Source organism: Peromyscus californicus, unplaced genomic scaffold (genome assembly GCF_007827085.1).
Source record: "Peromyscus californicus insignis strain IS unplaced genomic scaffold, ASM782708v3 Scaffold_1__1_contigs__length_55948999, whole genome shotgun sequence".
Lineage (NCBI taxonomy): Eukaryota > Metazoa > Chordata > Mammalia > Rodentia > Cricetidae > Peromyscus > Peromyscus californicus.
Window position 1 is genome coordinate 2,423,637 of NW_026294492.1, and position 14,578 is coordinate 2,438,214.

The 14,578-nt window shown below is 45.0% G+C and overlaps 1 protein-coding gene across 1 annotated transcript in view; it reads left to right on the plus strand.

Moving 5' to 3' along the window:
• Dcdc2c (doublecortin domain containing 2C) overlaps positions 1-14,296 on the plus strand; it is a 31,119-nt gene extending 16,823 nt beyond the window's left edge. Inside the window, exons 4-8 of the mRNA XM_052747334.1 lie at positions 6,133-6,261; positions 9,302-9,439; positions 10,995-11,037; positions 12,117-12,240; positions 13,995-14,296. Coding sequence (XP_052603294.1) covers positions 6,133-6,261; positions 9,302-9,439; positions 10,995-11,037; positions 12,117-12,240; positions 13,995-14,296 — 736 coding nt within the window. The remainder of the gene's footprint in view (positions 1-6,132; positions 6,262-9,301; positions 9,440-10,994; positions 11,038-12,116; positions 12,241-13,994) is intronic.
• The last annotated feature ends 282 nt before the right edge of the window (positions 14,297-14,578 follow it).

Consider the following 14,578-nt stretch of genomic DNA (forward strand, 5'->3'; position numbering starts at 1 on the left):
TTCATCATTGGGAAGCATTACAGTGATGGTGTCTCTCCCAAGGGAGAAGGGGCGTCTCACCAGTGCCTGGGAATTGAAGTGGGACCTAGGGTTTAGTCCCATGCTTGGAAGCCATTTGGAGTCCTCATGAACTGGGGAAGAGACTTTGGACATACCTATCGGTGGGTTCATTTATGAGCATCTCGAGTTCTTTGTACTATGTGCTCTACTGTGTGTGTGTGTGTGAATGAGTGTGTGTTCTCATGCATGTAGGTGTGTGTGCACATGTGCGCACCAACCTGTGGAGGCCAAGGGACAGATTTTGTTGTCATTCAGTGGCCACACTCCATTTGTTTTTGAGATAGTCTCTCACTGGCATGGAGCTTGCCGAGCAGGCTAGTTCCCAGGAGACTTGGCCAGTGAGGTCCAGGGATCTGATTCTCTCCTACTCCCCAGTGCTGGGATCACACCATCACACCTGGCTCTTTTTTTTTTTTTTTTTTTTTTTTAAAATATATGGATTCTGGGGATCAAACCGAGGTTCTCATACTTGCAAGACACGCACTTGCTGCTTGAGCCGTCTTCCTAGACCTTCCCACTTTTTTTTGGTATGTTTGGTATTAGTGCATGTATGCATGTTCATGTAGGTGTGGGTACACACGTGTACATGTGTATGTTGAGGCCAGACATTGGCATCCACGGAGGCAGGGTCACTCACTAAACTTCGAGCGTGCTGATTTTTATCCCTGTCTCTGATTTCCAGAGGTTTGGGTTACGGGGGCTGCTAAGCCTTCCCAGCTTTTAGGCGGGCACTAGGGACCCAAACTTGGTCCTCACACTTGCCCAGCCAGTGCTTTATTCGCCGAGATACCTTCTTAGACCCGTTAATCTTCTTCTCCCCCTTTAATCACTCCAGTTTGCTGAGATGATAGCAGAGATTCTAGAAAGTGTGCTGCCGGAGTCTGTTTGTGACTGGTGTACCCACTGCGGTTGTGAAATCTTCAAAAATATACTAGGTTTCCAGTTTTGGATGTGGGGAAGCTGAGACCAAAGAGAACAGGAAGTCCAGCTGTCCACCTGCTTCAATCTGACGCCAGCACTCTACTGCCCCCTACATTTGCTAAATGTACCCGGTCAGGGAAGACCAAGAGACTGATGGAAATTTATCCTCATGACCTCACTGTCCAGCAGGGAATGAGTGGTGACAGGAAGGATGAGGCAGTTCTAAAGTCAACTCTAGAGACCATGGCTTTGACTTTGGTATTGGAGGACTTTCCAATTCAACCCAGCTTGCAATTTGAATTGGTTCTTGGGTAAAAGTGTGTAACATGAATTGCTAAACGGTCTTATTAATAAAAAACCAAGAGCCAGATATTGGGGTAAATTCTGAAATATCAGAGGAATAGGACAAGCCAAAGCCAACCTTACTGACCTTCAGTCTCCAAAGAAACCTACTTCCTGTATACCCACACATATATTCCTTTCTGTTCTGCTCACTTATTTACTCTCTCCACCCAGCTACATCACTTCCTCTTCCTGCCCAGCTCTGTCACTACCTGTCTGTCTGTACAGACCTCCAGACCTTTATGGCTAACTAGAGTTGAAATTTAAGATGTGTGCCACCATGCCTGGCTCTGTTCCCAGTGTGCCCTTGAACTCACAGAGATCCAGACAGATCCCTGCCTCCCAAGTGATAGGATTAAAGGCATGTGCTACCATTGCCTGACTTCAATGTCTAATACAGTGGCTAGCTTTTTCCTCTGATCCTCAGATAAACTTTATTGGGGTACACAGATGATATATCACCACAAAAGTGTTTGCTTTATCAGTGGATTGAGGGAGGAAAAAGGCAGCCAGCCCAAAGTGTGAGGTGATACCCATGGCTCTCCCCAACACAGCAGAATTTGGGTACCTTAGCATAATGGTGGCAACAGGAATAAACATGGCCCTAGCTTTTTTGCAGCTGTGGCCATCAACCTTTCTGAGAAGGGAGATATGTCATAGAAAGGATGCTTAGTCAGAAGAACTCTCTTGGGGTTGGAGTCAGAAGGACTTGGCTTTCCACTGAGCCTCTGTGACTAGGGAAGCCACTGGCCTCTGTTTCTTCAGCTGGGTCCCAGAATTGTGGTATTTGTTTTACTGAGTTTCTGGAAAGTTTGAGACTTTACAACGTATCTTTATAACATACATGGGAAGTGTGCAGTAAACAGTAGCTACCATCATCACTCGCTGGCTAAAATCCACATACTGCTCCATCTAGATCCATATGCTATTTCCCAGCTTCCAAAATTCAGAATATTTTCCTTTCCTCTATTGCTGGGAAGTCTAAATGTAGCATAGTAGGTAATGTGTTGACTAAGCAATGTGTGCCTCTCCTCACCTACTTCAGAATTACTTTTTATAAATGGTCTATATTTTACAGAGAGTGTACAGTTGTAAAAGATACCAACAAAGCAAATCTCCCTCCCATCTTTCATCCCAAGTTCTCTAGTGACTTCCCTAGCAGTGATAGACAACTGCTCTGTGTTCAGGTAGTCTCCTGTATGTACACTGTGGATGCCTTCACTGCTTTTTATATGTAGTTTACCCAGGAGACAGTTTCTTATCAGCATTTATCAATATGTCATGCCTGGTGAGACAGCTACAGCGTCTTGGAAGTGCACGAGCACCATCAGCATGTATTTCACCATGGTAGGATTTAATGTGTGGCTGTCTGTCACCTATTCATGGAAGACTTCTGGAAACTGTGGGTATTTAGATAAGGCTGGCTGTGCTGCTCCCTAGAGCACTGGGGGGAGACTAACATTTGGGTCCTTGGACAACCTTGGCTCTACAAGGCATCTGGATTCCCTGAAGGTCCCTGCTCAACTTCAGAGTGATTTATTAGTTTCTCATTTGAACTTGGTATTCCCTAACTTAAGATCTGGAGATTATATGTATTTCTTTCCTTTACCTTAAACATCTTATTTGCTTATGAAAAATGTGGGAATCTAAAATCAAAGGCTCAAACTCCCCAGGTATGCATTCCCAAAGAACAACCACTGGTAGCCTCGAGGCACGTAGATGCATGTGCTTTCCTCCTGAAGCTTAATGCTGCTTTTAATTTAATTTAATTATTATTATTATTTTTTTTGTTTTTCAAGACAGAGTTTCTCTGTGTAGCTTTGCGCCTTTCCTGGATCTCGCGCTGTAGACCAGGCTGGCCTCGAACTTACAGAGATCCGCCTGCCTCTGCCTCCCGAGTGCTGGGATTAAAGGCGTGCACCACCACCGTCCGGCTAATTTAATTATTTTTTTAATGCGTTCACTATATTTGGTCACAAACCCTTGGTAAATGCAAATGAAAACATGAACCGTTTTGGGTAGCTGTGTGACTTAGTGTGTTGCAGTATCATGATTTCACTGTAGCTCTCTGACCAGACATTTAGGCCTTTGAATCTTTTTTTTTTCTAAATAATGATACTGTGAGAGAGATCTTCACACATAAAGTCTGTGTCCGAATTTCTGTGAGGTGGATTTCACGGCAAGGAGTGATGGGATCTGTGGGTATTACATTGATTTCGCTTGTTATGCTATCCACATTGTTCATGTTCAGCTATATGGGTGGTGTGTGGATGTGCCTATTCTCAATACTCAGGTGATACTGCCTATTGGAACCTCAAAAGTTAGGGGGCTGGAGAGATGGCTCAGCTGATACAGTACTTGCTTTGCAAGCATGAATTTGGTCCCCAGAACCCATGGTGGTCAGCACTTGTAATTCCAGCGCTAGAGATGAGGGGATGCATGGAGTACTGAGGCTCACTGGCCAACCAACCTAACCTCCTTGGAGAGTTCCAGGCTCTGTCTCAAAAACCAGCTGGATAGTGTTCAGCTGAGGTTGTCCTCTGGCCTACACACACACACACACACACACACACACACACACACACACACGCACATGCAACCTTAAAAATGTAGGCAAAATATAACAAGCTTGTATTAAAGTACTTTATTTTTGTTAATCTGTATTTAGATTTTTTTTTTTTTTTTTTTTTTTGGTTTTTCGAGACAGGGTTTCTCTGTGTAGCTTTGCGCCTTTCCTGGAACTCACTTGGTAGTCCAGGCTGGCCTCGAACTCACAGAGATCCGCCTGGCTCTGCCTCCCGAGTGCTGGGATTAAAGGCGTGCGCCACCACCGCCCGGCCTGTATTTAGATTTTTTTAAATTAAATTGATTCATTTATTTTACATCCCAATGGAAGTTCCCCTCCCTCCTCTCCTCTCATTCCCTCCTCCCGCTTCCTCTTTATTCCTCCCAATCCACTTCTCCTGTTTCTGTTCAGAAAGGGGCAGGCCTCCCATGGGTGTCAATGAAGTATGGCGTATCAAGTTGAGGTAGGACTAAGCTCCTCCCCTCGTTTTTGTTTTGTTTTGTTTTTTTTTTTTTTTTTTTTTTTTCGAGACAGGGTTTCTCTGTGTAGCTTTGCGCCTTTCCTGGAACTCACTTGGTAGCCCAGGCTGGCCTCGAACTCACAGAGATCCGCCTGGCTCTGCCTCCCGAGTGCTGGGATTAAAGGCGTGCGCCACCACCGCCCGGTGTAAGCTCCTCCCCTCGTATTAAGGCTTGGTAAGGCAACCCAGTATGAGGAACAGGTTTCCAAAAGCCAGCCCAAGTGTCAGGGACAGGTCCCACTCGCACAAGTAGACCAAACTACACAAGTGTCACACATATGTAGAGGGCTTAGGTGGGTCCCATCGCGGCTCCCTGGCTGTCAGTCCAGACAATGTGAGTTCCTATGAGCCCAGGTTAGTTGTCTCTGTGGGTTCCTCTTGTGTAGAAAGGTTTTTGACACAAATCATTTGCAGTTGTTGGGAACACTGTGTGAAGTCTTCATCGTCCGCTCCATTTTTTTTTTCTTACAAGGCAGTGTTTTAAATACTGAAGAAGCTGAAGTCTGGAGCTGGCTGGCTGCAAGTCTCTCTTGCCTCAAAGCTTTAGTAGAGGAAGCAGATTCTGTCCACTGGGACAACACATTCAACCAGTGTTTATAGTGTCTCTGAGAAGAAGATACATTTACTATAGTTTAAGTTATTCACATTTAAGGGAAAAGAATCCAAATAAACAACAGCAAATAACACAAAGAAACTTGCAAGTCAGAGTTCTACAATTGAGCTCACACACTGTTAAAGAAAACATAAGCTAAAAGAAATAAGCCTTGTAGTTACACTTTTTTTTTTTGAGACAGATTCTTTCTATGTGGTCCAGGTTGGCCTAGAATATAGAATATTCCAGCCTCAGCTTCCTATGTGCTGGGATTAGAAGTGTGTACCACCATACATGGTCTATTTTACCCTATTTTAAATGAAAATTATGAGACTTTGAAACTATCTTCCAGGGGTGGTGATTACTGGGGCACAGCAAATAAAATAGGAGCTTTGGCTGAGTTTTGAAGAGGTTCTCAGTACACCTTTCCCCACACAGCAATAATGAACTAAGCCTTTGGGGTCATATTGCTGCCTGAAGACTGGGGGTGAGGCCAGGTGTTTTACCAACTCTCCAGAGGATCATGCAGCATTTCCACTGGGTGTCTCTCTAGGCTCTGTGACAAGGGACATGACTGCATTTTCCAGATATAATTCCCCTTTTGTTTTCCCAACTGGACACTATTTTCTTCTAATTTAACCACCATAGGAAACATAACATTTTTAAGAAGTAGAATTTTGTCCCGTTCATTTGGGTACCTTTAGCTATATGGAAAGATACTTTCTGAGTTGTGGACAGATCTCAGTTGTTACAGTGTGGTCTCACACGCATGAAGCCCTGGGCTCCATCCCTAGCAGTGCATAAACCGGAAGCGTATGCCTGTAATCTCAGCCCTTGGGAGGTGGAGGCAGGAATAACAGAGCTGCAAAGTGAGCTTGAGACCAGCCTGCTGGGCTACATGAGCCCCTGACACAATGCAATGCAAAAACGGTGCTTTCCTAACACCATTTTTACGTCAGCAGACTTGAAGACTGTACTGTAGGACTTGGCGTAGTGTTAAGGGTGGTTCAGTGCATTAGAATATTTTTGCATTTCTGTAAATACACCTATGTTTTGTTTTCTTTGAGTTTTCAGTGTTTCCTCCTTTGATTTTAAGGTAGTAATGATGCTTTTTTCTTCTTATCTCTACAGTGTTTTCACAAATGGAAGAATATTCATCCCACCTATAAAAATTATTATACCCAAATTCAGCCTGTCAGATTGGAATAGTGTGCTGGCCATCATTGGAGAAAAAGTCTTCCCTCTGGGAGGCGTTCGAAAGTAAGGCACTCTCAGGTGGGCAGTCAGGGGGGGATTGGAGGGGAGAACTGGGTGTTCCCCCTTTATTTTAAGCTGGTTTCATGAATCTATTCAACAAACATTGAGCACTGGGCATGAGCTCTGTGCAGGGGCCACAGCATCTGAAGGAAGGGCCTCCGGCGGGATGGCTCAATGGGTAACGCGCTTGCCAGGCATGCTTAGTGAGCTGAGTTTGGTCCCTGGAACGTCTGTGAGGGTGGAAGGAGAGAGCTGACTCCACAAAGTTGTCCCCTGACTTCACAATGCACCTTAGCACACGTGCACCCTTCACTGCGCACACAACAACAACAAGCAACAAAGAACCGTGCACCCCAGAACCCCTACTTGAGCTGCAGCTGGAAGAGGCACTGCAGTACTTGGTGGCCTGTAGAAGTTGGGGGACCACGTGGGGAAGTCAGTCACGAAGGCAACACTCAGCAGACGAGTGAGGAAGTTTTGCTTCTACAGGGCAAAAGGGTTCAAAGGAGTCAGCCCAGAATCACAGCCTCTCACCGGGGCTTCAGGGTCAAGTCTGTCTCCTGCCATCTGTATCTTGGTGACCATAAGAACACCCACTTCTTTGGTACCTTTTTCTTCATCTGGAAAGTGATATTTTAGTGATTTCTAAAAGTCGGCATACATGCTCAGCACATCATTCAGTGCGTGGCATGTCGTATGAGATAACAGAGGAACAGTTGTGATGGAAGGTAGAGACTGGATAGGTATGGTGCATGGGGGAAGGACATCACCTGTCACTGTAGGAGGCATATTGTCTTGGTTGTTTATGTTTGTGTTTGGGGGCTGGGATCTAGGCATCTGGAGTTATGATGTTTGAGGGATTTGTTGGTGTAGATATCTGGTCTCATCTTTGTTGGGTGGGTGTTCCATTCTTCAGATGGTGTTGCCCAATCTGGATCCTAGCCAAGTATGGTGGCTGTGGGGTCCCTGGGTTCTAGCCAAGTGTGTTGGGTATGGGGGTTCTGGTAGATAGCTGCTCTGTAGGTTGGGGTGGGTGAGTCACATAGAAATGGAGATAGTTTAGAGGGAGAGGCTGAGAAGGGAGGTGGGGAAGAACTAGGGGGACCCTGGGTCAATAGCAAGAGGCCAAGTCCGAAGGGAATGGAGATGGGCTGGGAAAGGGTCTCCTGTGGGCAGGTTGCTGCAGGACTAAGGGTAAGTCTGAAGAGGCTTGAATGGAGGGCAGGAAGGAGGATGAAGGTCTCCTACCAAAGTCCCAGCCTCCTATGGCAGCTGTGTGTCTCTGGTAGAGAAAAGTTCTGCAGGTTGGCGGGTCACAGAGAACTGGAGACAGGCTAAGAGGAAAGACTGAAGGGGGGCATGGGAAAGAACTAGGGGAACCCTGAGTCCTCACCAGGGGGTCCAACTACACCGTCATTTTGAAAAAGTAGTTGAATTGGCTGTTAATTGGTCAAGCAAAAGATTGGAGACGTTTAGAGATATTTATCCCCCCCCCCCGTGTGTGTGTGTGTGTGTGTGTGTGTGTGTGTGTGGCACACATGTAGGCCAGAGATCAACTTCAGGTTTCATTCTTGGGGACCATTGCCTTGTTTCTTGAGACAGGGTCTCTCACTAGAAGAACTATTAAGTAAGCAGGGCTGGTTGACCAAGGATCCCGAGGATCTAATGACAAAATGGTCTAATGACAAAATCCCTTCCTGGGTTGCAAACTCTTTGTTAATTGCCCTTCAGCTACATGTTTGTGTATCCTGTTGGCATTTTGCCCTCAGTGATAGGCAGACTCTTGGGTTTAGAGTTTTCTTTTTTTTTTTTTTTTTTTTTCGAGACAGGGTTTCTCTGTGTAGCTTTGCGCCTTTCCTGGAACCTGGAACTCACTCTGAAGCCCAGGCTGGCCTCAAATTCACAGAGATCCACCTGGCTCTGCCTCCCGAGTGCTGGGATTAAAGGCTTGTGCCACCGCCGCCTGGCGGGTTTAGGGTTTTTGTATAGGTCCCTCTGGCCACTCCAGAATGCTTCACCTATTCCTACATGATGGGTAGCCTGCTACCACTCTTCAAGACAAATAAGTTCCTTTGGTCTTGTGAAGCCCATGGTTGAATTACATCTTCCTCCTCTTGAAACCCATGTTAGTCAGCTCTCTGTTGCTGTAACAAAATACCTGGGGTAATCACCTTGATATGGAAAAGGGTTTGCTTCAGCTCACAGTCTTGTTGGTTTCACTCTACAGCTTTTGTCCCATTGCTTTGGGGTCTGTGGTGAGGCACCACATTATGGTGGAAGTACATGTCTGAAGATGTTGTTGACCTCATGAAGCAGCAGAGAAGGGGCTGGGGTCCTAATACCCCTTCAAGGGCCTAACTCTATTAGCTCAGCTTCTTTGTACCTGCTCTACCTCATAAAGGTCCCATCACTTCCCAGTAGTGCTGTGGGCTGGGAACCATGTCACCTATGCTTGGATTTTCAGGAGACAAGCAGACTGAGCACCTTGTATTTATCTTCAGAGGTTGCGAGGACCCTTGACTCTGAGGAGCAGTCACTTCCATTTGTGTAGTTCCTCCTCATTGTCTTATGTGTAACGAGCTGACAATGGAATGAATTGAATCTTTTCTTAAATTAACCAGACAGTGAATACTTGCCCAAGAGTACTAAATGAAGTCATTGGGTCATTATAAAAAGACCCATTATTTGCTAACAAATGCTGATTTCTTTCTAAAGCATTGCTACAACAATGTAAGCCAATTTGTATTAATTTTAGCTGCTACTAGTTAAAATTAATTGAATACCAACCAAGAGCTGATCATGTTCTCAAGACCCTCTGAGGACTTGTGCATAATGAAAAATACACTTTAATTAAAGAGCTCTAAGCGGAAAGTATGCAGTTCAGGAAAAGCAGCTTCCACAGGCTTCCTGCCTTGCTCCACATGCTCACTGGAGAGTGCAGTTTCTCAGGTATTCGACTTGCTGGTCATTATGAAATGACCAGGTGAAAAAGTGCCCTATGTCCTGGGCTGCCATTTTCCAAATCCTCTCTCCTTGTTCACAGATTGTTTACGATGGATGGGCATCTTTTGGACAACTCAAAGGATTTGCAAGACAATTATTTTTATGTTGCTGCAGGACTGGAGACTTTCAAATCTCTTCCTTACTGGAAGTCCCCACGGGTCCCCAGTGAGATCCAACAGTAAGTACAACTTGTACCTTTCCTTTAAATTAAAAGCAATCTGACCATCCATCATCCATCATATCTATCTATCCATCATATCTATCTATCTATCTATCTATCTATCTATCTATCTATCTATCTATCTATCTACCTACCTACCTACCTACCTACCTATCTACCTACCTATCTATCTATCTAGGGGATGCATGCCATGTCATTCATGGGGAGTGTGGGAGTCAGTTCTCTCCTTCCACACTGTGGGCTCAGGGAATCTAACTCAGGTTGTCAGGTGAAGTAGTCATTATCAAGTGTAAGAGATAGTTAGTAATAAGCCTGAGCTACCAGCTGAGCATTTATAAGTCATATTAAGCCTCCAAGTCAATTATTTGGGAAGCAGCTGCTGGGTATTTGGGAACAGGCAGGCAGGGGAGAAACTTCTGCCTACAGGCAGGGTCAGTGTCAAGTGTCTTTACCCACTGAGCCATCTCCCTGGTCTCTGTGCCTTTCCATTTGAGTGTTGCTGATATTTGTCTCTCATTCCCAAGTCCTTCTGATTACTATTCAGTAGTAAAACTTGATGTGATAGCTGTCTATCTATCTGTCTATCTATTGTCTATCTATCTATCTATCTATCTATCTATCTATCTATCTATCTATCATCTATCTATCTATCTATCAATCTATCTATCTATCAATCATCTATCTATCTATCTATCATCTATCTATCAATCTGTCTATCATCTATCTATCAATCATCTATCTATCTATCATCTATCTCTATATCCTCTATCTTCTGTCTATCATCCATCTATCAATCATCTGCGTATTAATCGTTTATCTATTTATCTATATATTCTCTCTCTAAATATATATGCTTATATATGCATACACACATATATATTTGAATCTTGCATTTCTAAAATCAGGCATGGAGTGATGCACAATCGTTGAGAGCTTTGAATCTATACTGTGGATACAGACAGTCCAGGGCACTGTCCCTCTGAGAATGGTGTTGGAGGGGCCTGTCCAGTGTGCACATCAGCTGCTGGTGCAGGCCCCAGTGCCCATGAGTTAGGAAGGGGTATGGAAGCATGCAAAATAGCCAGTCAGACCAGAATTCTGTGTCTGGTGGGTGGGAGACAGGCAGGTTTCAATCTCAGTCCTGCCACTGATCAGCCCTGAGGTATGGAGTGTTTTGGTTCCTGGTAGAGAAGCCAGCAGGTTCTTGCTTTACTGGGTAATGGTGATAGCTATATGAACAAGTGAGAGGTATATGAATAATCCATGCTTTGGAAAACAGCAAAACTGCTAAAATGTCTGGCCGCCTCTAGCATTCCAAACCCTGTTACTATGCCACCCTGGGCCAGGCATCTCTCTAATCAACAAGGGGCCACCTGACTCTCAAAGATCTCCTGGCCTTGTCTCCTGAGCTAGGAGATAGCTACTGTCATCAGCTGGGTCTTCTTTAGGGAGCAGGTCCTCTTTCTAGGTCAAGGATGCTTCTGTAATTTATAAAGATAAGGCGAGTCTAGGCTGAGCTTGAATGTACTAACTGCCTGTCTTTGCCTTTCAGGAGGTTTGGAGGCAATGATAAATACATACAAACAAAGAAAAAAGTAAGTTTTGAAAGATGAGTGACCACTGTTATTGATTCTGGTGTCTCTTGGTCTTCTGAAGGCCCTGGGCAGCAAATAGCTTTAAGGTTACTGGAGGAGCCAGACCTGCCCATGAGAGAGGGAGGAGGAGGAGGATAGAGTCTTCTTTGGAGCTCAGAGCCTAGAACAGGGAGGCACATAGAGATGTCTGTGGCACAGCATGGCAGTCTGCACTAAGACCCCAGGCACTCAGATCAGCATGCTGTGGATCATCTTTTAAGTTTGAAACTTGTCTTTTAAAATATATTTATAGTACAAAGCTGAGGATCTTGGGCATTCAGGGAGCATTTCACAAGTATAGTACAGAGCTTTGGACTCATATACTGTCAGCATTGAACGGGGCACACCGCAGTGTGCCAAAATGTTGCTACCGACACCAGTTCTGCTGAGGTCTTGCTTTCTGTATTTACGGCCCAACCCCGGCTGATGCAACACTCTTTAAAACGAGCAGGGACGATTTACTTGGTCCCTTGTGTGAAGTGAACATTTATATATTTGGCTGAATTTGTTTCCAAATACTTGAATTAAGATGTAAAAAAAAAAAGAAAAAAAAGATTATTTGCAGCATGATGATAGTTAATGGTGTAGGTTGGGGGACATTAAGAACCTTAGGTTTTATGATGACTGTGTACTTTGTTGTTATCGTCTACAGACTGTATGAAGATTGCAAAAAATAAATCCTGGATCCCCTTACATATCTGTGCTGTGGCACTGTTGAATTTTTGAGATTTGGGGTGCTCCTGAGCAGCAGTTTTTGGTAGACTTCAAAGCATGTCCCAAAGGATGAGAAGTCCCTTTGTGCCATCCCTGGTGCAGCACCCAATCCCACCCTAAGCTGGAAAGTCAAATGACCTCCCCAGCAGTGGGTCTGGGAAGGAAGCGCAGGATCTCCCTTTCACCTCCTTCAGAAGGGGACAAGAGTAGTGAGACCTTTTAAGGCTTCCTGGGTTCCTGGGTTTCCTGCCCTTGTCCATCCCAAGGACCAAGGACTCAAGGTGGCCTGTACTCCTGATGCCTTCTGTTCTTAATCTGCCTACTAGGTGGAGTTCAAAAGAAAAGAGCCTCTCAAAAGTGACAGCGACCTACCTAAAATCCAGGATTCTGTTTATTATGCCAAAGAGAAAAAGAAGACACCCCTGGGACCTTTAGTTCAAAGTGGTGCAGGTAATGGGCAGTTCATCTCCTGCAGGCTATGAAAAGCACGCTCTCTGTGTGTGTGCATGTGTGGTATGTATGGTGTGTAGAGTATATATGTTTGATGTGTGTGGTATGTGTGTGTATATGGTGTTTATATGTAGGTGGTATGTGGTGTATGTATATGTATGGTGTGTATACGTATGGCATGTAAGGTGTATGTGTATCATAGTGTGTATGTATATGGTGCATGTGGTGCATGTGTGTATAGTGTGTATATGTATGGTGTGTGTTTCAGACAAAGCTTATTCTGCAAGGTCTTTTCTTAGAACTACTTGATTGTCAAGTGTTCAGCTTGTGGGGCAGTAGTAAGCTGCTGACAAGAGCAGTAACATTCCTAAGCTGAGGGCAACGGGAAGCCTTAAAAATGTCATATTTAAAATAAATTCCACGTTCACATGCATACGAGGACTATGATATCCTTGCTGTAAGACCAATATCAAATGAACCCGACTTTTGAGGGAACCTTGAACATAGAAACCATCTAGCTTGTTCCCGTGTACCTTTAGAAGAGAGATCCAGACATGACCATAAAATGAAACAATTAAAATAGCTCTGTCATACCTTTCTCATTCTTACTGCTATTCTGTCCTCTCTGGCCTGCTGGGTGCTTCAGTCTAATGATGCTCTTCCTGAGGTGTGTCTCGCTTTCCAGTCTGATAGACCTGGGGAAGGACTTGGTGCAACATCTGGTTATGGCGCTGATAGGAAGCAGGTGGGAGAAGCCCCTCCCACACTGTTATACAGACAGGAAGCAGGTGTGAGAAGCCCCTCCCACACTGTTATATAGACAGGAAGCAGGTGGGAGAAGCCCCTCCCACACTGTTATACAGACAGGAAGCAGGTGGGAGAATCCCCTCCCACACTGCTTTGCAGCTCTGCAACATCTAGGCGGTGTAGAAAGCCTCTTGACATAGAGATACTCAAGATTTCAAGGGTCCAGGACCTTCGTGGAGATGGAAACTAGACAGACCCTGCAGAAATTGGGGTGCACTGAGCTGAGGCCTCATAGAAGCAAGAACAAAGGGGGAGAGGGGAGAGACGGACATGCAGATATGCAGGGACCCCATCTGGGCATTTCTCTGGTGGTATAGGAAGCTCAGGAGCTGCTGAGTGGAAACTTTGATTTGTTTCAGAAAATGTAAATTGCGGATCAGTTTTTCTCCTGGTTTGAAAAGATTGTAGTTTTTTTTTTTTTTTTTTTTTTTGGCTCTTTTGGGGGCCTGCCATCCAGCTCCCAAATAAACACACAGGGAGCTTTATTCTTTCTTATAAGTGTCCAGCCTCAGCTTGGCTTATTTCTAGCTGACTTTTCTTAACTTAAATTCTCCCATCTATCTTTTGCCTCTGGGCTTTTATCTTTCTCTCTTTCTGTATACTTTTCTTTCCTTCTTATTCTGTGTCTGGCTGTGCGCTGGGTGGCTGGCCCCTGATGTCCTCTTCCTCTTCTTGCTCCTTGATCTTGTCAGATTTCTCCTACTTATTCTCTTTGCCTGCCAGCCCCATCTATCCTTTCTCTTGCCTTGCTATTGGCCATTCAGTTCTTTATTAGACTATCAGGTGTTTTAGGCAGGCACAGTAACACAGCTTCACAGAGTTAAACAAATGCAACATAAAGGAATGCAACACATCTTTGCATCATTAAGCAAATGTTCCACAGCATAAACAGATGTAACACATCTTAAAATAATATTCCACAACAGTTGTCTGTTATTTTCCCCTAGAAGGTGATGTGTATAAAGCACAGACTCCCGCTAAGGAGGCCCAAGAAGCACTGGAAGTCAAGGAGGACCCAGAGGTGAAGGTGGAGGTGCCGGTTGACCAGGTGGGTCGCAAGGGCTGGGACCATCTTCACTCAGCTGTGTCAGCCCCTACTTCTCCTACCCCCTTCCACAGCCTCACCCTCAAGTTCTCCCTGGCCTCTAGAAGGTTCTATGCTCTACCAGTTAACTACTTACTAATCCGTAAGAGTCCCCATGCCAGACATGTCCATACCTGTTCTTCCTTCCCCCAGCACTTCTGTTGAAGGGGCCATTTGGACAACTGTCACCTGTGTGGCAACAGTATGCCACTGTTTGGTTACCGTCTCTGCCCTTGTCTAAGTTGTGAAGGCCCCAGATTGGGGGGGAATAGTCTGCTTTGCTCAGGATTGACACTCCAGTGCCTATCAGGGCTCCTGGCATGCATACTACCTTTCAGCTTCATTTGTGAGATAATGGAATGTGGAATAAAGCAGTGGGGTGGATCCTCCATATGCTTCCCCACAGATGGAGGTGACTCCATGCACATTGGATGCCTGGTGTAGTGC